The sequence below is a fragment of the Anas platyrhynchos genome, chromosome 27, assembly GCF_047663525.1.
Source record: "Anas platyrhynchos isolate ZD024472 breed Pekin duck chromosome 27, IASCAAS_PekinDuck_T2T, whole genome shotgun sequence".
NCBI classification, from domain to species: Eukaryota; Metazoa; Chordata; class Aves; order Anseriformes; family Anatidae; genus Anas; species Anas platyrhynchos.
Window position 1 is genome coordinate 7937535 of NC_092613.1, and position 24762 is coordinate 7962296.

At 45.9% G+C, this 24762-nt stretch overlaps 1 protein-coding gene across 2 annotated transcripts; it reads right to left on the reverse strand.

Annotated features, from left to right (window-relative positions):
- Positions 1-214: 214 nt before the first annotated feature.
- Positions 215-23474, reverse strand: CAMK1G (calcium/calmodulin dependent protein kinase IG). Of its 2 annotated transcripts, none has more exons than XM_072028262.1 (13): positions 23371-23474; positions 10176-10293; positions 7313-7441; positions 6736-6810; positions 6300-6438; positions 6049-6172; positions 5417-5492; positions 4740-4852; positions 4296-4374; positions 3799-3886; positions 2580-3001; positions 1920-2050; positions 215-850 (listed from the first exon to the last, which is right to left on the reverse strand). In XM_072028262.1, the coding sequence occupies exons 2-12, from the start codon at positions 10265-10267 to the stop codon at positions 1957-1959; spliced, it is 1431 nt and encodes a 476-aa protein (XP_071884363.1). In that variant the 5' UTR covers positions 10268-10293; positions 23371-23474; the 3' UTR covers positions 215-850; positions 1920-1956. The 2 variants fall into 2 exon arrangements, with proteins under 2 accessions (XP_071884363.1, XP_071884362.1); XM_072028261.1 differs by lacking the exon at positions 23371-23474 and adding an exon at positions 14682-15022.
- Between the last annotated feature and the right edge of the window lie 1288 nt (positions 23475-24762).

The following is a 24762-nucleotide window of genomic DNA, read 5'->3' on the forward strand; positions in this document are numbered from 1 at the left end:
ATGAAGAGAAACACGATCTCATATTCAGATGCGAAGTCAAATATCTCGTTTGACTTTCTGCCACAATCTGCTTATTTACCGTGTTACATTTTGCCAGAAAGTACCAGAGGGAGCAGGTCTGCAGCTGCATGGGGAACGTTTTAGAAGGGACTTAATAGACCGTTACCACATCAAATTTCTATGAATAACCAACAGGCACTTTACAAAACAAAAGTCAGCTTTATTAAGCAAGTATTTATTGTGCAATTATGGACTTGGAAGCAGGGAATTTAGACCTCGCTGTGATTATTATCAGACATATGGAGGTTGCTAGCAGGTTGTCTCCTTTTGTAGCTGAAGTGAGAACTGCACAGCCTGGGCAGCTGCTTGTCACTGAGCTGCAGAGAGCTGAAGCCTGGGAGGAACTGAAATCCGACAAAGGGGTAGGGTGCATGTTGTAAAAATAACTGAGCTGCCACTGAATAAAACTCTGCATGGCTTTGGTTTATAGGATTTATGCTGTGCTGTGCAGTGCACTTATGCATTGGACAACTAAACAGTATACAGAAAACAAAAGCTTTACAGCATCGAGCAATGTAGTATGGATAATATACACTGAATATGCTAGCAGCAGCCTCAGACTTTCCCTTGCTAAAGTGCCTTGTCCCAGCTTTAACGATCCAGAAACACGCCGAGGTCACTGCACTGATGGATTCCCAGGACTAATGTGCCGCTCGTCACCCGTTGGTCGCTGCTCTCCGAGATGCTGCTGCCCGTCCGCTGCTGGCGGGACGCAGCCTCCTTTCTTCTTGCTTGCACTGCTGATGTCTGGCTTTGAAGTGCAGAAAAGAGTAAAACAGCCCTTCTGTTTCTGCAAGAGAGAGAATTTCAATTGGGGATTGAACTTTGTTTCATTAAACTGCTGCCTTCACAATGTGCTCTGTTAATAAGCAGCAGCACAGGGGTTAGGAACAGCTTAGATCCTTTTGTATGCTGCATTTATAAAGGGCTATTACATGACTGATCATCGGAATTGACCTGTTTGGAATCTGTAGTAGATCTTACTTGCATTTGTCTCATCTATTGATCCTTTGTACATTACAGTTCTGTCCGTATAATCTCATCAGTAGAGAGGGTTATAAAAGACGATAGGACGTAGATCTCTTGATGCAGTTTTCATGGAGAATTATGCTAGCATACGCTCACCTTTTGAGGACCATTTTTTTCTCCCAGAATCTAATAGCAATAGGCCTTACTGCTTGTATACAACGTGGGGCAAATATTTAATTCTGGACTAGCTAAGAAGTTATCTGAGCTACAGTCAGACCAGAGGAAACTTTCTGTTTTGTACTTTGTTATTTCTTGCTCACCTGCAAAACAAACATCTCCATGCAATGCTCTCTGGTAACAGAACAACCTGAACTGTCTTGCCTGGACTGAATCTGGGCAAGGGCTGGGCTGTTCAGGCTGCAGGATATCTCCCATCTGTGCTCAGCCACCAGCCAGCAGCTCGTTGTCAGCCCTTTGCTCTTGGCCACTGCTGAGACCCAGCTGAAGCCCCCGGTCCCAGCTGATGAAGCTGTTTGGTTCCAGTGTGATTCTCAAAGAGTAGCTATTAATAATTGAAGTGTTTGATATACCAGGTTCATGCTTTGCTTCCTTTCACACACTTCTTGTTCGAGCCTGTTGTGGTATAAAAGGCTGGCAATAATTGCCTTTAAAACCAATTGGTTTTAGAGTCACTGGACTGGCCTAAATGGAAGCTGAAAGACGATTTCTTTCTTGAAAGATGATTTAGTTAAGGTGTTTTTCTACTGCAGAAAAACTGCAAAGACAATTTATTTAATGCACGAGCACTTTGCTATTCTTGCCGTTCCCTTTTTCACGCTGTAATGGGATTAATTGAAAGCAGCTTGGTCGTTGGGTTGTGGTGCACTTACCGCTGGCGATGGGGGAGCCTGGTGGCTGCCGTCCTCATCACATAATCAAACAAACTCCAGTCTGCCCAGTCCCACAGTGAGAGGAGTGCTTACTGTTTTTCATTGGAACAAGAACTTCTGATTTGAAATGACTGGATAAAAATGGAAGAATTGGAAGAGGAAGATTGAAAAAAAAATATATATAAATAGCAATATCACTGATCATTCTGCAGGTGAACCAAAGTTGTATTTTTAATATAAAGAATATCATCTGCTGAAAGCAGAGTAGGGGTGCAAGTCAACACTGCAGCAAAGGCAGGGTGTGCTCACTCAGCAGCAGCTGAATAACTGGCATCAGCAGCTTTAACCATAGGCAATTTCAATTTCTGGAAAGCAAATGCACTGATGTAAATGGAGTGTGGCAACCAAACCCCTGCCCCCTCAGCTCACTGCAAGCTTTGCTGTGCAGCGTGGGCACTGTGCCTCACCTCATGCTCATACGAGCACAGAAGATGCTTGGCTGGGCACTGCCACCTATCCAGTCCAACGTTTGCTTCTGGCCTTTTTTCTCCCTCCTTTCTACTCCACCTGGAGCTGGCAACTTATGTGCCAGGCAACTTCCAGGGAGGGTTCGTCCCATACACTTTGTCAGAAGTTATGCCTAATGATTTGGATACCTACTGGGATTTTCCAGGTCTTTTAAGGAGCACCGTCTCAGAGCAGAAGGACGCCTTTGCTTTCTCGTGCCCCATGCAGGCTGGGCTGCAGCCACAAGTTCTGGCTGGTGGGCTCTGGTTGTCTGGTGAGACTGAGCTGCTGCCCGCAGGCAGCGATCCGTTCACTGGGGGGTTTTGCAGTTTTCCCTCTCTTGTTCCTGTGTCTTGCTCCAGCAGAGCAGGAGGGTTGGGACAGGCTCGTGCAGGGACCAGAGGGAGCGATGTGTCCTTGTCATTGTTTGGTGTTGGAGGCTGGGTGGTGCTGGGCGTGCTGGGTCTGGATGCTTCTGAAACTTGTATTACGGGGAGGGTGCTTCCAGCCGCGGCGTGGCCGTTCATGTGGAGCTTCTTCATGTGGTGCACCACGACTGCAGCGTTGAAGGCTTGCTGGGGAGGAAGACAAAAAGCCCATGGTGAGTGCCTAGCGGTGTGGTGCTGTGTGGGTGCAGCAGGATGAAGGGCTGTCTCCCTGCTGCGGGATGAAGGGATGTCTCCCTGCAGCAGCAGCAGCACGGGGGGATGATGGTGCTGTACTGGTTAGCGCTGCCTGAGTGTTTGCACAACTTGTAGAAAGTGGGACGTGCTCGTTCCTGGCACAAACACTGCGGTTTCCCCTGACTGCAAACTGCTGATGCTTTTGAAGATTACGACTATTTCTAGATAAGGAAATCAGGGGGAACAGCTGTAAATTACCCCACAGTGTGAAACGGAGGCTTGAGCTGAATTTTGAATGTAAGTATTTAGAATACTATCATAGAAGTTGTTCCTATGGCATTCCTCTCTCTACCTAAATTCTTACAAAAACTCTTGATATAGATGAAGAACAAATTTATGTCCAAGGCTGAAAGAAGGAAAAGCTGGATTAAGCTCACAAACCTGCTGATGGAGCATCTATTTCATTTCCTTAGGACAGAGACAAGAGTCCTTTTCCTCTAGCCTTTTTTTTGTTGGCAAGGGCACTACAGGGCAATGTATTTGGTAAATGTTAACGGTGTGCGATGCAGCAGTGAATATTGGTCCAAACACAATATAAGCAGTAGGCGCACATGATTTTCAGGCAGCCTTTGGAGGATCTCAGCTTTTGGGTGCTTACCCACACAGCCGAAGCCTTGCTCATTGCTAGATGGCAGCAACTGGCATTTGTTATTGAAATGGCTCTAGGCTCCCAACAGCAAACAACTTACCCTCCATTTGCTCTTTGCAAAGTTTTTCTGAATCTGAGCGCTGACAGATGGGTATATGTCACGGTGAAGGGCTGTATTTCCATTAATCCTGCAGATGGGGAGAGAAGAAAATGGGCTCGTAGGCAGATGGCATTTGTAAGGCATTCCACATTCTGGAGGCAACTAACTGCTTTGTACATTCAATCAGCAATAATTAAACCCAAAGGAAAAACAGCAACAAAATGTAACACAAACACACACTTCAAAGCTTGGAAAAGCTCAGAATGGGATTTCTTCCTTGCCTCTGTTTATGGAGACAAATATTACACAAATTGCATCTTTAATTATTCATCATTTTCTTTCTTCGCACAGAAGAAAGAAAGACCCAGGGCCATGCGGAGGCAGCCGGTGACGTTAACAAGGGGCTGGGGGGACACCTCCGTTCTCAGCTACCACCCAGCACGGTGGCTGGCAAACCCCCAGGGGCAGCAGTCGCTGCCAGCACCCACTCCGCTCACCATGGGTGCCGCAGGGCTTCTTCGCAGGTAAACCTCTTGTTCGGGTCCTTCTCCAGCAGGTGCCTGATGAAATCTTTGGCTGTTTGGGAGGAGAGGAGAAGCAGAGAGAGAAAAGGTTATTTCCTCCCTGTTCCAGGATGCGATCCTAATGGGACATGGCAAACGCTGGCAGACAAACACTGCAAAGGTCAGCCCCGAGAAGGAGGCGTTCGTACCGCCCTGTTACACTGGTAAAGGGAGGTGTTTGTAGTGAGGTGCTCCTGATGAAAAATTGTGTACTGGAGATGTACCTAACCTCATGCTTAAATTAGGTGAATTTGGACTGAATTTTTGAACTGAGCAGCTTTAGAAGTTGCTTTACGGAGCAGCTCCAGAGCAGGGGCCGGGAGCACGGCGGCTGTGCAGGGCAGGGGAAGCAACGCGCTGCCGGTGTCTGAGCCCTACCTGACTCGGAGATGTCATCCCAGAACGGAGACTCAAACTCGTAGTAGCCTTCCTTAATCTTTTCAAACAGTTTGGATTCGGTCTCTTCATAGAAAGGAGGGTACCCGCAGAGCCTGGAAGAGAGCAGTCGGACAGACAGCCTTCAGTGCCTGTGTCTGCACAATCCCCCTGAGCCCGGGTGGGCTGGGCACACGTGTGCAGCACGAGAAAGTGAGCGACAGAGGAGGCTGCTCTAGGAATCTATCTGTCCCTCGCATCTGAGTGCATTGGGAAAGCTGCAGAAAAGAGTTAAAAACTTAACTGCAGCAGCAAAAGGACAAAGCCACAGCTGGAACATAACTGCATGGTGTGGGAGGAAACGAAACAAAATGTACAGAGGAAGATCGAATGATACTTGTAGGCAACTGAAAAAAACAAAAAACAAAGGATAGGATGAGGCACATAATAGAGAAAAATGTGATTCCTTTCATCTCCGCTCTATTTCTTGATTCCCAACATCCCTTTTGTTTCTATGGTGTGGTGAATCTGTGCGAAGGAAGAATGATGTGCTGTTACCGCAGGGAAGGAGGAGATTCGGCATCGCCTCCACTCTCACTTCCACACTGCAGAGGTGTACGAAGCAGTACACAAGTTGAGAAACTCATGAAAAAAATGGGATGCTCTTTGCTTCTACTCACAGGATGTAGGTGATGACTCCAATGGACCAGCAGTCCACGGCTTTGCTGTATGGTTTCTGGGCGAGGACTTCAGGGGCTGCAGAAAAGCAGAAAGAAATGAAAATTACAAGCAATAGTAAATGACTCAATACTGGGAGAAGGAGGAGTTTCTTGTACACTTGGCTCTGAGATATCAGTGCAGAAGCCATTAACAGCCCTCTGTACCAGTTAGTCTCTGCTTTTTGTACCTACTTTATAGCATTGAACAGAAAAAAACACTGAGGATTTCTGCCTGCACCCTGAGGGTTTGACCAGCAAGCTGCTGATCAAGCCAATGCAGTTAGACATTAAACAACATCCCATTGTTTTAAAATTACTTTTGTAAATTTTCAATAAATACATGAGTAACAGAGAAATCTATTGCTTTTAGAATTATCTTTTTCTTGTGCTTTTAAACACTCTGGGATTCTGCAGTCTCTAAACTCATCTGCAATCCATTTCTTTATGTGTCTCTGCAGTGCATCTGTGACTGATGTGTTGTTGTTAATGTGATTATGTATTTTTTTCCTTTCTGCTAGGCAGTGTGCTGTAAATGCAAAGCCTTTTTCCCTGACAATCCACCTGTACAATCCCGTTCCTGGTCCTTGGCTTACCAACGTATCCCGGAGTCCCGCAGGCAGTGGACATGATGCCATTCTGCTCCATTTTAGACAAGCCGAAGTCTGTGATCATGATTTTGGAGTTCTCTTCAGGAGTAAGGTAAAGAAGGTTTTCAGGCTGTGAATACAGAGAGTCAGGGGCTGAAATTTGTGGTAGAAAAATGAAACAGCAGAAAGTCATGGGACAGAGAAGGGAAAGCTGTGTGGCTGCAGAGGCAGTGCTGTGGCTGAGGGACAGGCTTCACCTTTAAGTCGCGGTGAACTATTCCATTTTCATGGAGGTACTTCACTGCTGTCAGCACCTGGTGGATCACGATGCTCGCGTCTTTCTCGGTGTAAACCCCTCGCTCCAAGATCCGGTCAAACAACTCTCCGCCAGACACCCTGTTACAGTGGTAGTTCAGAAAGAAAAAGCCAGAAAATTAAACAAAGGCAGTTGTGCTTTCACCTCTGAGGCAAGCTGACTTCCTCCTAGCAGAGCAGTTCCTTGAGCAGCAGCACCCTGCAGGGCTCAGAGCCAGCAGACTCCCCTGGGTCCACCTGTGGAGCACCAGGAACCAGCAAGCACCCCTGGTAAAACCCACAAATTCACACAGGGCTGTGCTGAGATGCGGTGCCTTGCCCTGCGCCTGCCTCCTGCTTCCTCTGAGGCCTACACAAAACAGCCCTGCTCGTACTTACAGCTGCATGACCAGGTAGAAGTGGGTTGTGCTCTCGTAGATATCTTCCAAAGTCACGATGTTCTCATGCTTTATTCTGCAAAGATAGTCACGGGTCAGAAACAAAGCTGGCAAGGAAAAATTTTGAAGACCCAACAGTTGTCTTGCTTTTATCGTGAATGCAAATTCACTGAGTTGTTTTGTGGCCAATCCATGCAGCACAGGATTGTTGATGCCCCAGCAAGCTTCCTTCAGAGCACCTTCTGTCCCAGCAGCAAACCCTCAGTTTTTGAGCAGCTGCCTTCTCGGCATCAGGGGTATTACTTGAACTGTAAAAGCATTAACTCTGGCTCTCCCTTCCCTGCCTGTCTTCTGCCCAATCTGTTGCATTTCCCAGGCTGGGACAGCGTGGCTGTGGTGGGGTTACAAACCCAGCAGGAGAACGAGAGAAGGAATGCTCCTACTCTACTAGTTGGCACCAGTATTTGTATATGCTTTAAAAAGACATACTTATTTCTTTGTATTAGTCTCGCTCTGGAGCCACATCTTGGGAAAGGATATTTGTTCCACTTCGCTTTACACCATGTATACATACTCACTTTTTCAACACTGCTATTTCATTCTCCAAGCTGCTGTCCCTTGTGAGAGGAGACTTCTTGATGCATTTCAGAGCAAAGAGCTTTCCAGTGCTTCTTTGTTTCACTAGGAAAACTTCTGAAAAGGCACCTCTGCAAAGAGGAGAAGTTGTATTTCAATAGATGCTGCTCCTGTGAACTGGGAGGATAGTTACAGAGAGAAAGAGAAAAAAGCAGGAAAACCAAACTCTAAGTGGATGCTGATGATAAAGCTGGGACTACATTTCCAGCAGACCCAAAGTTAGGATATGCAATAAAAGATTTTGCAATATGTATATATATAATAAAAAAATTCTCTGTAGAGAAAAGGTTAAATTTGCATAGTTTCTCATGAAGCTATGTTGAGGGAGTGGATGAATTTGCTCCCTGTGATGGAATTAAGTCACTTTTTTCAGGACTGTCTGCGTGTGCCAGGCTTTGATGAACTTCAGCTGTCCAGGCTTGGAGCAGGCTGCTGGTGAGGCAGGCGGCCAGCAGCAGGCTTCTCCAATCCATTGGGACCACGGGGGATTTTCCCAGGCTAGGTGCGAGTCCTGCAGAGACAACCACCCCTCTAATGGGGCTGCCTGCAGCTTGAGTGCTCACTGCAGCTAATGGCCCCGGGGAATGATCAGAGACCTCTGTTCCAGCCAGGCCAAATTCCTGCTTACTACAGACTGTGTCTCCTCAAAGGGCCTTTGTTTTAGCAGAAGCAGTGCTTCACTTTCCCTGCTCAGCATTGCCCTGAGGACTGAGGCAGCCAAATTGCAGTGAGGAGAGCCCAGTTGTGTTGCAGTTGGGGTGTATCAGTCAAAGTTTTGTGTATATAGAGAGGAAAATGACTGGATAACCATAGCCTGTTTCTTAGTATTTCCATTCAGCATTTAATGGGTTTTTCTCTCTGTTTATACCTGTGTAACCTTAATCACAACGTGACAAGTGAGTGCCTAGTACTTTCCTGAGGGGGTTCAGCTCAGTGCACTGAGAAGCGGGTATTTATAACATGTCTTAAGCTTGCAATCCTGTTAAAGGTTTTTCTCAGGCAGCAGAACACGTGTCTCGGGACAGTGACAGTGCATACTTTGCCAGGTCACTCCCCAACAATCCTCATCAAATGAACAACAGATTAATTGATGGCAGTTAAATGGGACAAGCCACTGAGTCTGCAAGCCCTGCAGGGCGCTAGCAGGTAGAGTGAGGAAGGTGAGCGCGTGGAAGCGTGCTGTCAGCTGGGATGCTATTGCAGCAAACCCAGTAAACATGGGCAGGAAACCCATACCTCCTGTAATCCACTAACAAAGGACCCAGGGCAGCGTGCAGATGGGTTTGGTGAGCACGGAGCTGTGCCCATCTGGCGCTTTGCTTTGCTCCTGTGTCTGTGTTAGCTACTGGCAGCCAGCAACGATGCAGAGAGAGAGCAGGAGCCCGGGGCAGCTCCTTGCTGGGCCCTGCTTCCCTCCTGCTTCGGTGCTGTGAAACCACCTGAAACACCACGGGGGCTGTAAGGAATTAGGATTGTGCCAGGACAGCTTCCCAGCAAGGTTAAGGAATTCCTTTAAAAGCAACAACAAAATAAAAAATGTTTACTTTCAGGAAAGCACCCCAACAGATGAATTTAAATCTTGGTTTCACTCAGTAAATTATTTGTAATGGCCTTCTGTCCTCTGGCTCAAAAATCAGCTGGCATGGGGACTTTTTCCTTGTTTCACACATTTCTTCTGTTTATCCATTTGAGCTCTGAAGGCTGGCTCATGGAAATACTTTCATGTTCCTGAAAACAAGGAATGGGCAGGGGTGTCCTCTCTAAGGTCCCTAATCCAACAGTTATGGATGCTCTGGGAAGATGATGGGAAATTTCCAGGTAGTTTTAAGTCCCCGATCTTCATTTATTTTTGTCAGCTAGCTGAAGTGGTGCATGTGGAAAAAATCCCAATTTCTTATACTAAATTTTCCTACTAATGTAATAGTAGGAAATGAACAACCTACAAATCAGATGCTGGGGCATCTGTTCTATATATCTGTCCCAAACAGTTTATAATAATTATGCCCCTTATTAAAAAATGATGAATCAACAAGTTGGCTAGGAGAGGCAAAACCTTTTTTCTAGCCTCATTCCTTTACAGGAAACTGCTGGGTAATTTAAGTAATTTCGGAGGCTGACCAGGAACACGATAATTTAAAACGTAGCTGAGCTCTGGAGTAGCTGTTTCTTGGAAGCTTTGCTGTGGGTTCTAAAGTCAGGGAAAATCTGGACGTGGCAGAATCTCCTATTGGAGGTAATTCAATTCCTCCTCCGCCACCTTGGAAACGCTTTCTCGTCTCATTCACACAAATAGGCAAATTAAGCTGTTAACTCACAGAGAAATATCGTACAACTTGAACATCCTTGTTCTTGTTTCATCCCTCAAGTGATTCAGGGTTTATGAGCTAAATACACGACGTTATTATAGCTCTCAGAGCCATCCCTTGACCTTACTCGACCTTGCAGCAGCGAAGACCAGTGCGTTCAGAAGGGAAAGAGCAAAAACTTAAGCCCAGAATCACCCAGAATCACAAACACGCTGCATTGCAGGCTTGGAGGGCAAGGAGGGAAGCACAGAGCTCATGGGGTGCCGTGTGAGGGGGATGCAGGGCGGCTCTGGTGCCACTCGGTGAGCATCAGCACCAGCAGGAAACCTGTGCTGGGCTGCAGCACCCCAGGCTCGTCAGGAGAGCACTGCTGGCTCGCCAGGAGATGAGTGCTTGTGCCACTGGCCTACACCACGGGGGGAGTCACTGCCCTAGGGGGGACTTGTTGGGGAGGAGATCTCTGGTGTGGCTCTGCCTGGGGAGCAGCTGCGGTACTTACGATCCCAGGGCCTCCATGAAAATGAAAGTTTTTCGGATATTGCTCGTCTGTTTCTTCCAGGAACTGCTGTCGTCCTCTTCCTTGCGGCCCATCTCCTCCAGAGTGGAAGCAGGGAATGCTGTGAGGAAGAGGAGGAGAGAGCTGAGGGAGGTGGAGGGGGCTCGCAGGGAGGATAGGACAAGCCAGGCTGCCACGCATGGTGCTTGCTTGCATTCAGACTTTACAACAGCTTTGAAGGATGTGAAGTTTTGTACTTTTTGTACTACTTTTGCTATTTAACAGACGTTAGAGCTGAGTGTGTCCCTGCCGTTACGTCCAGCTCCAGCTGCCCGTGCAGAGCAACACCAGATCAGCTGGGTAGGAACCCGGGGCCATATGGCAATCCTGTCCTGTCAGTACACTCCTTTAGTGCATGGTGGCAATTACAAATGTTTATATTGTGCTTCATATTGAGTGCTAAAAAGCCCTGCTGAATGGTTGCTAATTTTAGCTAAAGCATCCATGACTTAATGGATTAAAAAGTTAGGTACAACTAGCAATGCAGACGGATTATAGTTGAGCTGCTTTATTGCTTGAATAATAAATAGTTTAAAGAGCTCGTGACTGCAGGGAAGGGAACTGATATAAAACACTGTTGATCTGCCTTGGACAGTTTGTGCTGCTGTCGTCCTTAATTGCTGTTAATGACTGCTCGCTTCATTCTCAGTCATGACCTTCCCGTTGCCTTTTCCTCACAGGGCTCCCACACCCCAGTGCCCGCTGCTGGTGTGGCAGGGGGTGCCTGTGTCCCTGCACGGGACTGGGAGCCTGGTGCTGCCTCTCTGAGCCCCCCCTGCTCAGGGGAGGACGAAGGCAAAAGGGAAACACAGCTTTTACCAGGCTGACTAATCCTTGGCTCACGGTGGCACAACGGTCAGAGCAGAGAAAGAGGAAAACGCAGCCTCGTGCGGTAAAACCCCTGCTCTGCTGGGTGGCGGCCGGGCACATCATCAGCGTTGGAGTACGAGGGTGCACGTAATGCTGCCTGTGGGTCAGCACCCGGCTGCAATGTGTCTGGCAGCATCTCCGGGCAGCTTGCCCTTGGCCGGGTCCCAGCCCGCCTCCCACCTCCCCTCCCACCTGTAAGCGCTTTAGAGCCGGGGCTGAGCAGCGCCGTGGTAATGCACAAGGTAAGACTCAGCGGTGCGGGAGCTCGCCGGCGTGGTGGGAGAATTAGTTACAGCTTACACAAGGTCTGGGAGGTGTGAAATGTTATACAAACATCTAAACGCTCCTAATAAGATCAGGTCTAACGTTACAGATCCGGGAGTACATTGCAAGGTGAAAAAGAAGCCCCGAGATTAGGAAAACATGTCAACAAATGTGGCTTGTTGCACTATTGGGATACAGAAGAAATGGACTGAAAATATCCCTTGACAAAAGGGGACTGACTGGGTGTCAACAGCAGCAGCTCTGGCATGTGGAGCATCTCCCCTCCCAGCAACAAGAACAGCTGCCCTGCAGGGCGCAGCTGAACCAAAGTCAAACCAAACCTCTCGTGTACAACTGGTTGGAAAAGGGGGAAGTATGAAAGCAGAGAAATAGCTGAAAGATCTTGTTTTGTGACAGACAGCTCAGGCACTGATTTCCTCCTGAACCTAGTTTATCTCCTTAATTAGCATGTTCAGGATTTTGAGATCCTTGACACAATTTTTAAAGGTTAATTTAAAAAACAAAACTGGCTTCATTGCAGACAGCTGAGGGCTTCAGTCTATAAAATCACTAAAGGCCTCTGTGCACTTGACCTTTATTTACTTTATGTATTCTAATGCAATGTGTAGCTGTTAAAAATACAAATCCTTACAGAAAGCAGCCATAAATTGTTCCTTAGAATCAGTGAAGATCAAAAATTCTTCACAAAAATGATGATGACTCGGTAGAAACCTCTTTCTGCCAATATTTTGAGCCCCACGATGAAGTTTTAATTTGTAGTCATCCATCCATCCCACCCCTTCAGGCCTCTCCAGAACAGGAACTTCCCCAAAAGAGAATTTTCAGCAGGGACACTGGGGACGAGCTGTGTTTCCCTCTGGTCCCACCAGCCCCGTGGGGGCTGCGTTGTCCCAGCGAGGTGGGACCAGGCCATGCAGGGGAGCTGCAGCCAGGTGGGCTCAGGGCTGCCACTGCATCGCAGCCAGTCCAGAGACCCCACGAGAGGGGCCTGAGCGCTGCCCAGGGCCTGGGGAGCTGGGGGGGAACCTGGAGGGAGCTGTGGGACGTGGCTGAAAGGGTGGGGAAATCATGGAAACTGATGGGTGTCTGTTACCTCACCCCGCGCGAGCACAAGTGTAAGATTTGCTCAATGTTGGCTATTTTAAGCTTGATCCTCTTAGTATTTTCGCTTTTCACTCCTTATGAATTCAAGCAATTTCTATTTTAGATAGATTTTGCTTCTAGAAGGAAGATAGTAATGTGTTTTCTTTGGTCTCCTGTGAATCATCTGTTCGTCTTATAGTTTCTCCTTCTGTCACTCCATGTCTACAGCATTTTGGTTTTGCTGATATCTGGAGGAAAGGCTGGATGAATAGCTCTGACTCCATACACGTGTATTTGATTTCCTGCTTTCTCAGTTTTTCTGTATCATCATGAACAAGTCATTTCCTGCCTCAGCTCGCCTTTCTGAGAGAAAGGGGAGTAAGTGGTGCTATTTTGGGAGCAAAATAATGCAATGTTTGAATTGCCCAAAATGTAAAGCCGCATATGTACTCAAGTGATAAACACTTGCCCACCTTCCTCCTTCCTCATGCTGGATCAGATTCTTCTCAATACTTTTTCCTCTCCTATTTGTATGGGAGCTTTGTGCAGAACACAGAGGCCTCGCAGTCTGGCCATGATACTGGATTATGGGACCAGTGATTTTCCTGGTGCAGGCTTTGTGAACTTGTCTTTCACTTCATCTCTTGATCTGGTTAAGCCACCTGTTGCACTTTGCAGCAGTTTGAGAAAACACATTGTTTGATACATTTGTTGTCCTTTTTTAAAAAATTTAAATGTATTTATTCATTCTCTTGTCCAACAATGTCCAGACCTTTCTCAGTGCCAGTACACGGTGTACAGGTAAACAGGGTTTAATGGATTTATTCGTGTAGCTGAAGCGGCTTTGCTTTCCACAGGAATGGAAAACATCGTAACGAAAGTCGGGCAAACAGTCTTTGTGGTTGGGCTGGCAGGTTTTCCTGCCGTGTGATGTGTCCGTCTGCACGCTCCTGGCATGCTCCTGGCACGTGTCGATTGTCAGCTCCATCCTGACACCCCCTTTGCCTGTGCTGTCCCTTGCCTCGGTGGGCAGCTTTTCCAGCCACAGCAGTGGGATGCGTGGAGGGAGAATGGGATGGAGCGCACCTGACACGCACCTGCAGAACGCACCATTTTAAACCCCTAATCCAGAGAAAGGTCTGGGTTTGCCCATTTGCCCATCCACTTTTGATGGTGCAATAGCAATGATATGTTGGGATCGCATAATAAAATGGAAATACCTATTAATAGATGTAAAGACATTTGAAGATGAAAAAAAAGTACTTAACACCGCTTTAATTTGTTTAGTTTCCTTTTCCTCATCATAACAAATTAAGCAGTATGCAGGACTTCAGCCTAATAAGTATATGCTGAAAGTAGTAAGTAGTTTCAAAATGAATGTCTAACCTTTGGGCTCTTCACAGGCAAAGTCAATAAATGTGACTGCTGCTGTACTCTGTCTGATCCAGCAAATGACACATCATTGCTTAGAATATAATGAGTGTTATTATGACCTTGCTTAAATATTTCCTGTAGAAATTTGTTCAGCTTTCATATCTCACAGTAACAAATCCATCTGCAGACAGACACTCTGCTTCTGAATGGATATACTGCACTAGCAAAATTATTGTAAGGCATGATTAATAGTCTTGTGACAAAGTTACATGTGTAGGGGGAAGAAACATGCTTCCTTCATGATTCTGCCTTTAGAATTAGAAAAAAAAAGTTTAAAGAAAAATAAGGGGGAGAATACAAAGTCAAAGGATTTGCTTTAAAAAAAAATACACCAAAACAAGCAATCTGCATGTGAATGAATTAACTGACAGGCCAGCCTCTGTGTTCAGGGACAAAAGAACAAGAAATTGAAAACATCAGCTCGCCATTAAAAACAAATCTACATTAAGCCACCCCATTGTTTCAAAAGCAGTATGTTAACTTAGTAGCCCTTGATGACCACTTGCAAAATCACATTTTTCAATATAAATATGTCAGATTCTTAAAATACTTTTGAAGTAAAATGTCAGAAGGCAGCTTTCTATGAAACTGCTAAATATAACACACGAGTGCAGTAGGATACTAGGACTAACAGCCTGTGCACAGAGGTCCTCCAGGATATTCCTGTTAAGAGATACAAATCATTAAAAAAAAAAAAACGAACCGGTTAGCCAGAATCCCACCTGCTTTGCTACCCAGAAAGGCGAACGGTTATTGAGGAAATAATATTTCGCTTACCCAAGTCAGCAGAAACAAAGCAACTCCTGCTCCCCCGTGCTCCTGCTCAGCTCCCGTGGGTCTGGGGGACTGGAGCCTGCCTGGGCGCTGGCAGGCAGCCGGCTGGCAGGGAGGGAGGAAGGAGATGTCTCCGCCGTGCCGGTAGCTAGGCAGCACTTACAGGGGAGTAAATTGACACGAGAATAAGCTGCTTGTGGGTGTGCATGTGCGTGCACGTCTCTGTCAATAACAGCGGCGGTACCTGGCAGCGCTGGTGCGGGAAGAGGAGCGCTCCCCAGCAGGGCTGAGGAAGCTGCTCCGCTGCCTGGAGGATGCTCGGGCGCTCGCAGCTGCAGCAGCTGCCCTCAAGCATCCAATTTGGTATTAAAACAGTCCTGGGTGGAATGCAAATGCAACTTGCCTTAATCAGACAAACACCGTGTTTCCTTCCTGTGAGGCTGGAAGGGCCGTGGGGCTGTGCAGGATGGGACGGGGCTGGACAGGGCTCCCTGGGGACTGACCTGGGCAAGTTGGGTGCTCTGGCACCTCAGCACTCATCACCAGGGCTGGCAAGAGGATGCCCTCCACCATCTTTATATGGCACAAAAGCATGGAGAAAAATCATTGCAGCAGAGATTAATCTCTACCCACAGAGTTTTGGACTATTTTAAACCATTCATTGCCTCTATTTTGACTTTTAAAACCCCTGTGCCTCCTGCCTTCCTGAGAAGCACAGCACATATGAATATAGGAAATACTAATTATTTATCATTTTCTTTTTTTCCCATAATGTAGAATTTTTAGGGTTGGCAATAACAACTTTACTGACTGCACTCTCAGTTGATTTACACTGCCATCTAGAATAATGCATGAAAAATGTACATATCATTGCAAAGTTTAGTTTTATGTCAGGCAGAAATCAGCTCTGAGGCAATACTAGGAAATCCTTTATTTTTAAGATTTTTATTATTATTTTTAAATCTTCATTAGCTTAATCCCAAGAAGAAGGCTGTTTAGTATTCTCCCTTTCTTTTTGGCTGAACTCTGTCAATCTAAGCTCCACAGTGTGAAGGATTTTGGTCAAAATTTCTGGACGTGGATTCAAATCTTAAGCTTTCCTTCAGCTCCAGGTTTTGGTGGAATTTGCATTGATCTGATCTTGAAACCCTTGTAAAGCTTCACCTGTTCCTGCCTTCAATGCCTCTGGAATAGCAGCACCAGGAGCTGCAGGTGAAAAGCTACTTTCTTACATGCTATCAGCAAGTCGTGTGCTAACTAGCAGTTGAACAGCCACTGCATGCTGCTGGTGGATAGCTGCCGGAAGGTGAAGGCTAGCTGGGTGCTTGGCAGTGCTGCTTCATTTTCCATCTTTTCAGCCTCTCCTGGCCGGTGGCTGGGAGTGGGGCTGGGTGCGAGGACCCCCTGCCCATGGCTGTGCTGGGGAGCACGACGCAGGAGAGCTGGGGCACCGAGTCAGGCCAGGCTGAGATGGTCACAGGGTGATTAAGGGGAAATGAAATTAATGGTGACACTATGCAGGATAATGCGATTGCCTTGAGAGAAGTTTAAGGTAGAGATAATGAGAACAAAAGGGAAGCATTTACTGCACTCCAGTCCTTGGAGTCTGGGTGCTGCTGTCAGCTCTATTGGAAATGAGAGGCCTGCGATAAAGTCAGCTGAAGTGGGTAAGCACTCCTTGTTTTGCTCCTGCAGCACTTGCTGTCAGTGTCTTATAAATCTTATGGAAAGAGCACAGCTGCAGCAGGACAATGCCAGGCACAGTAAAAGCAGGAAGAAACTTGCTTGAAAACATGGTGAGAGCTGCAAAGTTCCCAGATCATCAGTGCTCTGGGTTTGGCCTTCAGAAACACACTGAGAAAAATACCAGCAACCCGGGGGAAGCGAGAGGTAAAAAGTCCCCTTGTGTGCTTTGTGGTGGAAAGAATCCATCGAGATGGCAGCTCTCGACCTTGCCTGGCAGAAATCTGGGACAACAAGCGAGTCAGTTCAGGGACTTTTGCCGAGCTCTCCATGGGCCTGCATTAAAATAGCAGTTATTAACCAAAGACGCAGAGAGCCAGCAACAATCTAGTTTTTAACAGCATGAATCAGAAGCGAGGAGGTGGGATGGAAGCGGCAGCACAACGCAGGCCTCACGGAGACGCCAGAAAGGCGCCTGCAGCCCCGGCCCTGCGTAGGCCTCGGCCGCTGCCCTGGCATCAGGGGGCCGCAGGGAGCAGCCTGCGAGGGACATGCAAGAAAAATGCGTCTGGTCTTTGGTCCTGGTGCAGGGTTTTGCCACCAGATGATGCCAAAAACCTTTGCCTTGGAAAAAATAAAGCGGTGGGACTCAGCTCATGTATCCTCTGGTGATAAGGGACCTGGAACGCTTCTGATTTTGCGAAGTGAAACAAGGAAATGTCTGTGAGTATCATCAGTGAGAAGGCAAGCAGGGCAGCCAGGCCGTGAGGCATCAGCAGGGTGGTTTTCAAGCAGAGCAATGTTTTGAGATGTGACGCCCGAAATGTAAACACAAGGTCAGAAAGTAAATACCAAGAACTAGTGTTGGTAGTCTCAGGGTTTTCCAGGAGCTTGACTCATGGGTTGTAAGCCCTCGGGGCTGGCACAGCACCAGCGGGGCAATCCCCTGCTACGCAGAGGTTTCGTGCCAAGTCCCACCCAGTGCCCTGGGCTGGGGACAAGGGACAGGGTGCAGGTGACGGGGTGCAGGGTGCATGGCACGGCCCTGCTGCTGGTTTCACTCTGCTGTGGCATCGCAGGAAATCCCAGGCTGGTGCCAGCAGAGAGCACTGCAGCACAGCCAATGAAAACACTGAGTTTGGAGCAAAAATAGATAAATAAGGACTTTTGTAAGCTGCGCAGCCAGTATTTCTGAGCAGCGGTTAAGGGAAGGTATTATTCTAGACAAGCTCCTTGCAGTACCGTGTAATTCAATTATGTACTCCTCACAAGTGGATGTAGGCATTATTTGCTTTCCTTTGTTGCTTTAAGAGTAAAACACAGGCACTGGCTGCGAGGCAAGAAGGTTCATTCATCTACAGTGTGACCTGGAGTGTGTTGATCTGGAACTAGATGCTTCTTTGAATCTATACTGGCTTTATTGGAAAGAGTTGCTCTTTTCTACAGACTATTTTCTGTAAATGAAGTGGTTAAATTGTTAACTGAGGTACCCAAAGAATTTAGCAGCAGGTTTTGCACATTCTCCCTAACCTGGTAATTAAGGTTCTGTGAACTAAGTGGTAACCGTTCATTTCAAAATGGTAAAGAATCGTGTAATTAGCTCCTAATAAGCACATGCTGTTAATTAAGCTCTTCAGTGGTACATTTACTGTATAGCTTGATTACCTGCCTCTAAATAATTCTGGGTAGCACTTCTCTTATATTGCCATTGTTTTCATAGACATCTGTCTTTTGGGGACATGTCCTGGTGTGATACGAGATCCACCATCCCCAAATTTACAACAAACCCATGACCTGAAGATCAAACACTGTGGGTTTGGGTTTGCGACTGAATGTCTTCATGTTAAGAATGTCTCCTTTTGAATCAATTTTAGTTTGTATTGCACAGCTGCAATCCACAGTGGGTGTATTTGATCATGCCCCAGATGCTTGGCTGTCCTGCTTGTGGGCTTTTTAGCGTGGCATTCACTGTCTGCATAGTTTCTGTGATATAGTGTATTTTCCATGTTGATAATTCATACTGAGAGTTGACTAATGGGAAGTAGCAGCCAATTAGGAACCTAAAGGGCCTTTCATTAGCTTTTTGAAAAATTAAGTACTAATTATGTAGGTTTGAATAGATATTTACTCAAGGGGTTAATTATGCATCCATAAAAAGCAAAACTTCATTCTGTGCATCTGGGGGAGGAGAAGCTCAGGAAATCATGGCAAGTTCTGGCTATTGAGCTGTGGGCATGAAGCTTTGGGATGTGCAGCTCTGTGGCCTCTTGTGGTTGGGGCTTCTCAGCATGTGGGGAGCACCAGAGGGAGCAAAGGATGGAGGTAACTGATGGGGGATAAGGGTAGGGAGGGCTGCCCCTCTCTAGTCTGCCGGGGAAAGTTACATCTGTCAGTCTTCACAGATCAATAGGTGCACCTGAAATTCACAGTTTCCAAGCGATTATTTTGCCACCTGAGGCAGATGTTTTAAAAAATATAAAAAATGTATTAAATAATTCCCAGTAAAAATATGTTTATCCAGTTATAAATATTTCAAGATGCTGAAATCTGGCTGAAATACTAAGAACAATTTTTTCTTTGTCTGCTTATTACTGTGTGCAGTAAATAACCAAGGAGATAACAGTACTGTAGAATTTAGCTTAAGAAGGAATCTAATTAGATTATTTTCATCTTGTCTCATCTGGGATTATGTGTGTTTCTGCTAAGCTTTTTTTCCCTCTTGGGCCAGATAGCAGCTTCAAATCACTTTTTCTGTTTTATCTGCAGTTACGGGTACAAGCACAAGAAAAAAACCCTCTGCACTGTCTGTAGGTGAGACAGTAGGTAGGTGAGTCCTACCAAACCAGCTCTGCATTTTTAAGCTTCTCATGAGAATCATCACTAAGTTTGGAACCCATGATGAAATATCAGAGAGAAAACAGGCATTCATAATAAACTTGTATCCTGTCTGCTTTTATGTTATTCTGAGCTCATAGGGAGCTCCACTTGCCTGTGAAATACCCCTGGCAATGTAGAGGAACTCAGTGCAAATGCTGACAAACCTACAGACTAGGGATAGTGTTTGGGAAGTTATGCACGATAGAGCTTTTTGTGACTCCTTCCAGATTACCTTTCTTTCAAGTGCAGTATGATGTCATCTGAGATTTTGTTTAAATGAGTGATGTCTTCAGCATAATTGCCACATATTCCTCTTCCACAGTTTCCTTGGCTCACTATTGCTGCTTTGCAGAAAGTTTTAAGGAACACGAAACTGAGCTACAGACCAAAAGTCACCCTTAAAGCCAGGGCAGCACGAGCAAGCATGCAGCTCAGTGAGGCAGAGCAGGCAGGACGCGGGGGCTAACTCCTGCAGGAGCAGGCGTGTTTGTTTTGGTTTTTGAGTGATGACAAGTGAGCAAACAAGATTGAATCTCACATCTGCTCTGAAGACTTCTCATACTCTCTGTAAGTAGCCAAAACATATCAGGAATTGGTAAGACAACATGTCTGATGGATTTATGCTTTTTTTTCATCAGCTTACTGAAAAGTTGAAGTGAGATGACAAAACATTTCATAAGCAGTCACAGAGTCCATCCCTCTGCATGTGGGAGTACTGATAAAAGCTGGCTTTGTCTGAAAACGTGAACTGCACTTTAGCACCCTGGACTGGCACTTTGTGAAGTTGTCCTCACACTTTCATGAGACTGACCAGCAGCACTCGGGAGCGTTTGCTTTACTCACCTATGTGTAAACTGGCCAGAGAAACAGTGTAGTACAATTTCCCAAGGTGCTGTTACTCCTAATAAGCCATTACCTTGTTTTTGTGATGTTTGGAGAATTTTTTGTCTTCCCAGATCCTGCTAGATGCAGTTACTCAGAATATCTGTTTTCTGACTATTCGGAAATAGCTCTGGGACACCTGCTGGCAGCTACCATGGTCTGCTATGGCACAGGGCATATATCCAAGCCTATTTAGACACTCTTTTCTCTGTTCTGTGTAAGTAGATGACATCCTTATGGGTAAATAGACCACCTTCCAGGCTCTGTCATCTTCAGGCACACCGTGCAGTTCGTTACAGCAGCATTAAAGCCAAACCACCTCTTTTCAGCAGGATCCTTCCCACCTCATTCCTATCCCATCTGACAGTGTACAAGATGGATGCTGTCTTTTTTTTTTTTTTTTTTTTTTCTCTCCTGAAAGTAAAACTTTTCTAAGCAGAACAGAGACTAAGACTAGAAGAACTGTGTAAAGGAAGGGTCAAACCAGCTGCAGGGGGGAGATTGATGGGAGAGGTGCTAGCAGTTGCACGTGGTGAAAATGGTCGCTTGTTGTCAAGGTCTAAAAGTGAGTAGAGAGCTACCTAGTGGTCACTGGGAAGAAGGCGAGTTTTAATTTCCCACCCTAAGTATCACTCATTTACTAGATTTTTTCTTTAGTCAGCCTGGCGGAGGGGAGCTGTTCCCCCAGTGAATGATACGAAGTTAGGCTTAGGGAACAGTGGTGAACAAAAACCACAAGTTAGGGGGTGCAGGTTTGTTCTTTAAACTAGCCTTTTGCTGAGAACTCTTCATATAAGACCAGAACTATGACAATGCCTAAAAACAGCACTGAGAAGTGCTGTAACTTCTAAGCATCTGAGATTTATATTGATGGGTTTTGTACCGGAGCCACCTCCCTCCTCATAAAGCTGCACATTGGTTTTGAGATGCCTGACAAGAGACCACCTGCCTTTCTCCTGATTTATTACCAGAGTCATCTGGTGCTATTTGATTCCTCCCGGTATGAAACCATTCATTATTTATATAGCCAGGAACTAGAAATAGCTGTCAGGTGTCCATTTTCAGGTTGGCAATGGCAGAGAGGAAGGCAGGGTATTCTGAGCATCCCTATCAAAGAGTAAGGTGTAAAAGGCAAATTTCTCATGAGGCTGCCTTAGAAGGAGCAAAATCCAGAATGGAAGTGCTATTTCCACGTGAGAGGCTGCTCCAGACCCCCGGGGCTGCATGCAGCGTACCAGCATGCTGTGGGGAATGCACCCCCAGCTTAACACTGTCAGTGTGCTCACCAGCAGCCCCAGACAGCACCAGGAGGAGCTGGCACTTTATTATTATTATTTTTTTTCTTTCTGCTTAAACCAGCCTGTATGTTCTGAGCTCCACAGATCTCTGTCTGTCAGGCTCTCCTGACTTTAAACATCTGCTTTATTTTTGCTTCCCAAATATGTTTCTTGGCTATGATCCATGTTGTCTTGCATCTTAAAGTTTCAATCTTCTGGTTCATAATGATCTCACAGCTTGAATGGCAACAAAAACTCTAAGCAGCTCTCATAAGGCTATTTGTGAAAAATCAACAAAAGGCAATGGTGATAATGCTCAAGAGCTGCTTCTACACAAAATGAACATAGATTTAATATGAGAACTTCATAATTACAATGTCAAATTTTATATTTCTTGTGTGCATGTGTGTGATTTGATCAGTGAGTGCTGCCTTCTCTTGAGATACAGAGTAAAACCAGATTTCAAAAAAAAGAAAGGCAAAAGGCCAGACATGATGGGAGCTGGTAGGAGGCATGGGATTCGTGGCCAGGAAAAAACAAGCTCCCTAAGAAAATATGGTCCTTCTGGAAAAGAAAAGCCTCTGTAGATTCAAATGAGGACTTGAACTCATTCTCACGTGGTGTTTTCCTGAATTAAAATGATAATATTTTCACCAGATGAAAAGCAAAGTCTGCGCTTTACTGGACACTTCTTAGAAAAGCACTTTCTACTTTTTATTTTCAATTGCCTTCCCCCTCTGGTTTTAGAAAAAGTAAATCCAATCAGACATGATATATTAATGCAGATTACTGCCAACACAAGGAGCCAAGCAGTGAATATCCTGGAGGCTGTGGATGCCAGCTCCTCGGGGGACAAGAAGGATGCTTGCCAAAAGGAAGAGAGTTTCCAGAAGTTACTAATGAATTTGCAGACATATCCCAAAATGGTATGTCCAGGCATCTCACTGGTATGAAAACTCTTGATTCAACATGGCTTTATTATCTGTGCTTGTTCAGCACAAAACACTTCGTTTTTGATTTATTACAACTGAACTAACAAAGTCAGCAGCAATGGGGTGCACCAGTCATGCAACGTGCAGTTTGTACCAGCACCACAGCCCACGCCTTCCATCATTCCCCAGATATTGACCACCAAATCCTCTACATCCTCTGCTGATAATGAAGCATTTTGGGGTTTTAACAGTGAGTTCTCATTTTTTATCACACATTACTTGTCTGCTCTTCGTGAAGCTGTGTCTGGCTGTGCCACCAGTCCTGTTTAAGGTCCTCCTTCGGCCTGGGCTCCCTCCCAGCTCCTGCTGCGGGTGCAGCAGCCTGGTCCCACTGCAGCTGCACTTGGCAGCACTGCAGGCAGGGTGGCACACTTCATGTTAGCAGGCATTTAATTCCTGCCCATTTCTCTTTGTTGTCTTTTTAATATATTTTGGATACACCTTTAGGAAACAGTGCTGCTTGCCTGAAGACAGCTCTCTGCTATCTTTTATCTGAAGTACTGGGCAGGTTCCTGCTGCTTGCTGCCTCTCGCATGTAAATAGACTTTCACAGGCACCCCGTGTTTTGCTGCAGCAGTAACATACACTGTAGTCCATTAGCATGCTGTTAATTTGCAAAATATTTACTCCTTGAGAAAAGGCTTTGCCACAGAAAGGCTTTTGCTGTCAGGAGAGACCAGAATATCAGATAGTTTCCCTGGGTGCTACAGGAGTGGATTTCAACACGCTGCCTGCCATGCTGCTCACTGGGAGCAGGCTGGGCTGGCACCAGGTTTGGATCACCCCCTGTGCTTCATGTTCTGCCAGTGAAACCATGTTTATCAGCAGTAGTTCATTTGAACATTATTAAACTTGGATGTTCAATATTTGTTTGCTTCCCTCCTCGTACCACAGAAGCCTGTGCTCACTTCTCTCCCTTAGGAAAAATAAATTAAAAAAAAACTTTGTGCAAAGGAAGGAAGAGAAAATCAGACCATTTACCTGAGGCCACAGAATTTCTCAGATATCCATTTCAAGGTGTTTATTGCAGCCTTTCATCCCGTCCCCTGACTGCTAAGACTAAATTCCCTGCCTGGTAACAGATGGGATGCCAATTTATTTTTAGCAGTTTGTTTGCTTTGATTGAACCCTTAAACAGTATCCTGCTTTTAAGTCCTTGAATTGCCCTGGGGGCTGACAAGTGAGGCTGAACTTCTCTGCACAAGGAAATTCAGGAGAGAAGCTACCTGTGTAGAGGAGCTATCTCCGCTGTATGAAAACAATGTTTTACTCTGCTTCCAGGAGACCTGGAGTTTGTTATAACTATTAACTGGCACACTGAGCAGTGAGTTATTCACTTTAGAAAAGGGGAGACAGCAGAATTTAACTCCATCGCAGTAAGGGCTGGCTGGATGAGCGTGTAAGGCTTTCTTCAGCCTTATTTCTCTGTGTCTCTGGCAAAAGACGTACAAGCAGCATTGAGACAGGAATGTTGTCCTGCCTGCACCATCCTGTGCACCCTCCTTGCTTTCCAGTCCCCATGTGCTACTGCACATGAAGCCTCTCCCTGCAGAGCTGGAGCGAGGCGAGGCGGATGGTAAGATGCAGCAGTTGTAACGCAGGGATGCAGACAAAGAAATACAATTTTGCATCAAAAATAGGATATCCCACTGAGCAGGAATCCATTACACGTTTGGAATGAGACACTTCTGCTAAATATATTCACATCAAAATAAAGTAATATTGTTCTCTGCCTTATGAATTTGTGAAAGCTGAAGCAGGATGAGGAAGGAGGCACACTGCTGGGAACAATGCTCTGCTCAGGTGGGGTGAAAGAAAGCACCTCTGCCAGCCCTGGCATCTGCTTCCTTGCTCTTGGCTCTAATACCTCCCCATTGTGTTTTGGCTAAAAAAACAAACCCCAATCAAATTCTCACATCTTGTCATAAGCATTCAGTAGCAAGACTTGCTTTCTCCCTTTCCAGACAGGGAGATACACATTTGGATGCACAAATCCATGCAAAAAGTCTTAGGAGGACTTTTAAAAGTTTTCTGTAATTAATGTAATGGGGATCATTTCTTTTAATTGGCCAATGTCTCTGCAAGCTGTCAACCACTTCTGCTTAAAGAACAAAGCATTTCCCTCACATTCCACTGAAAAGGTCTTAATGAAACTCTGCCCATTTCTGGGAAGCCTAAAAATCTTTATGCTCCTTCCAGAGGAGAGCTGTATACAAAACACCAGGGTTACCATCCCTCTGTGCCGGAGCCTGGCTAGGAATCGAATCACTTTTATTAAAAACACTTTACTTCTGGCCTCCTTTCACCCATTTATTCAGTTCTTTGCTGAAGTTTTCCTTTGAGTCATAGAGAGCTCTTTTAGACCCCTCATTT

What these genes read in the sequence shown, in the direction of transcription:
- CAMK1G (XM_072028262.1), bottom strand. Translation starts at nt 10,267, where the DNA reads ATGGGCCGCAAGGAAGAGGACGACAGCAGTTCCTGGAAGAAACAGACG. An exon ending in CGGGACTCCGGGATACGTTG is followed by an intron (nt 5,493 to 6,048) that starts GTAAGCCAAGGA and finishes GCTTTTCTGCAG; the next exon opens with CCCCTGAAGTCCTCGCCCAG. An exon ending in GAAGCCCTGCGGCACCCATG is followed by an intron (nt 3,887 to 4,295) that starts GTGAGCGGAGTG and finishes CCCCATCTGCAG; the next exon opens with GATTAATGGAAATACAGCCC.